Source organism: Marmota marmota, unplaced genomic scaffold (genome assembly GCF_001458135.2).
Source record: "Marmota marmota marmota unplaced genomic scaffold, marMar, whole genome shotgun sequence".
NCBI lineage: Eukaryota > Metazoa > Chordata > Mammalia > Rodentia > Sciuridae > Marmota > Marmota marmota.
In genome coordinates, this window is record NW_025999853.1 from 263,579 (window position 1) to 266,336 (window position 2,758).

A 2,758-nucleotide genomic window follows, 5' to 3' on the forward strand; every position below is an offset into this window, starting at 1 on the left:
TCCCCCTTTCTCTCTCTCTCTTTCTTTCTTTCCTCTTTCTTCTTCCCTCCCTCCCTCCCTTCCTTCCTTTCACAGTGCTGGGGATAAAACCCAGGACCTCATGCATGCCAGGCAGGCACTCTACCACTGAGCCACATCCCCAGTTCCCGTATGTTTATTATTAACTCAGAAGAATCTGATGAGCCAAGTGGTGAAAGCTGCTAACACAGACACAAAAGCCAAACTCAGTGAAGCACTAGAGTCAGGAATACACAGACAACATTGGCTCGCAACTTAATGTGAATTGTTGATATTCAGGACCAAAAGATGATTTATATAAAAAAATATTTCGGTGGGGGGGGGACTGGGGTTGTGGCTCAGTGGTAGAGCACTTGCCTAGCATATGGGAGGCCCTGGGTTCAATCCTCAGCACCACATAAAGATAAATAAATAAAGGGATCCAATTACAACTAAAAAATAATTTTAAAAAAAAGAAAAAATGTTTTGGACGCCTGAGAGCTATATAAACAATAGTTCTGAAAACAGAAAGGAGTATAGAGGAATTTTCTGGTCCAGTCTTTTTCGTTTGTGTGATATCTACAGGGATTGCTGAAGGTTGTTGTCAGTTGGCCCTGGGGGTGAGAGCTGGAGCAGGTGGCATGGAATCCCGACAAGAGTTAGTGTTCCAGTCCTGGCTCGGCCACTTGCTGGCCATGTTACTCTAGGCCAGTGCTCTCAGCTCGTCAGTCCTCAGTCTCCTGACTTTTCTAGCCTCTCATTTCCTAGTCCGTGATGGTGGATGTGTATCATAAGATTATTGAGGGTTAAATGGGAATACATAAAACACCTGGCTTAAGGCCAGGCAAATTGTGGACACATACTACAAGATTAGGTGGCTTTTTTTCTTTCTTTCTTTTTGTTTAATATTCTTTAGATGCTAATGAACCTTTATTTTATTCATTTATTTATATGTGGTGCTGAGAATTGAACCCAGTGCCTCACACATGCTAGGCAAGTGCTCTACCACTGAGCTACGACCCCAGCCCTGAGCAGCTTTTTTGATGACTCCAAAGATGACTGGCAGGAGATGGTGCTCTTTGTAACGATAGCACGGGCGGAAAGGCAGGTTTTGAGTGAAGACAATTATGAATCTGGTTGCGGTTCAAGGTGAATTTAAAAAATAAATATAATATAGATTTTGTGTTTTTCTTCCCCAAGTCTTTCTGTTCAGAGAGTGAATTAGAGAAGTTTCTCTCTTCTCCTTCTCCCAGAACCTTGTGGCTGGATAGCTTTTGGTGGATGTTTCATGAAAGGTACCAGGTAAATGAGGAACTGATTGTTTCTTTGGTTTGCTTACTTTTCTTTAGAACAAATTCCAACCTCTTTAACCTGAGCTACCAGCTCCTTGGATCCCGTGGATCGCCCCTGCAGGCTCTGCTGTCACTCTGTCTCCTCCCTACTCAGGTCTCACCTGTGGACCCCGCACATCATCCATCATCCAATGTCCTCTGGCTCCCCCAAGCTTTAGGAACTAGTCCACGTTAGGTGACTGGCCCAGGGCAGTGCTGAGAATAGAACTCAGGACCCATGACCCAGAGTTGGTGTGCCTCCTTCAACAGCACACTGCCTCTGGGCACACGCTTTGTGACTCTGATGCCAAAGATGAGTCGGTTATTTCATAAAGCACGTGGGGTTCATTAGCCAGAGGAGAGGATCCCTGAAAGTGAGAGTCATACTTGGCTGTCTCAACAAGGGACTCGATAATTCCTTCCCCAATTCTGTTCCTGGCAGCCAAATAAGGAGGTCCAGAACAGGCTTCTCGACAGGATAGCCCGGCACTATGCCTTCCTCTTGTTTCATCAACCCAGATCGCATTTCGTGGAAGCACTCTTGAAAGTGAGTATCATCCACTGCCTAGGAAAACATGATGTTGGGTTTCTGTTCACCTCTAGTGTCGAAGAGCATGCCCTAAGCATCCTTTACATAAAGCAGTGAGTAGAAAGTTGTGGTATTGTCGCCTTCTTCACAACTAAAATACTCAGGGTCACTCCAGGTGAACTGGGCTGCACAAAATAATCACACAGAGACAGAGATACCTTTTTCTTTGGGTCCTCTGACCTTAAGGTGGGGGTGGGGGGGTGGAGAGAGAGAGAGTGGGAGGGGCAGATGCTGAACCCTCCCATTGAGGAGAAGCCATTCAAATGAGGCAAGGGGTCAGGTTTCAGGGAGTTGAGTCTAGCTTTGTGATGTCTGCTGACAGCAGGTGACTGACATCTAGGAAAGCCACACCCAAAGGCAGAGCAAGAGAAGGGGACATACAAAGGGCATTTCCATGGAACATTCTATCCCAAATAGGGCAAAGGAGTAGTATTACAAAGGAACAGGTGAATGTAGCTCCTGAAGACACTCCTACTTCCTGGGCTGGGACAACACCCAAGTCACCACGAAATGCAATGATTGGTCAGAGCCTCTTGCTTCAGGATGGAAGGCATGGGTCACTCAGAGTGGCTCCCCACATGGTATCTCTGTAACCCACTTATAATATAGCAGCTATGAAAATATAATAGAATTCTACATACCCACAAGGAGAGCTATAATCATATATTTTAAGTGAAAAAGCAATTCATACAACTCTATGTTCAAATATATACACAGTCATGAACCACAAGTGACAGTTTGGTCAACAGTGGATTGCATGTTATGGCTGTGACATGAGATTATATTTCCCAGGGACATCACAGCAGTCAGTATATGTAAGTGCACTCTGTGGTGTTCATTC

General features: G+C 45.2%; 1 protein-coding gene across 1 annotated transcript in view; it reads left to right on the forward strand.

Annotated features, from left to right (window-relative positions):
• Nucleotides 1–2,758, forward strand: part of Fam227a (family with sequence similarity 227 member A) — a 52,022-nt gene that overhangs the window by 20,152 nt on the left and 29,112 nt on the right. Inside the window, exons 7-8 of the mRNA XM_048807917.1 lie at nt 1,198–1,299; nt 1,771–1,970. Coding sequence (XP_048663874.1) covers nt 1,198–1,299; nt 1,771–1,970 — 302 coding nt within the window. The remainder of the gene's footprint in view (nt 1–1,197; nt 1,300–1,770; nt 1,971–2,758) is intronic.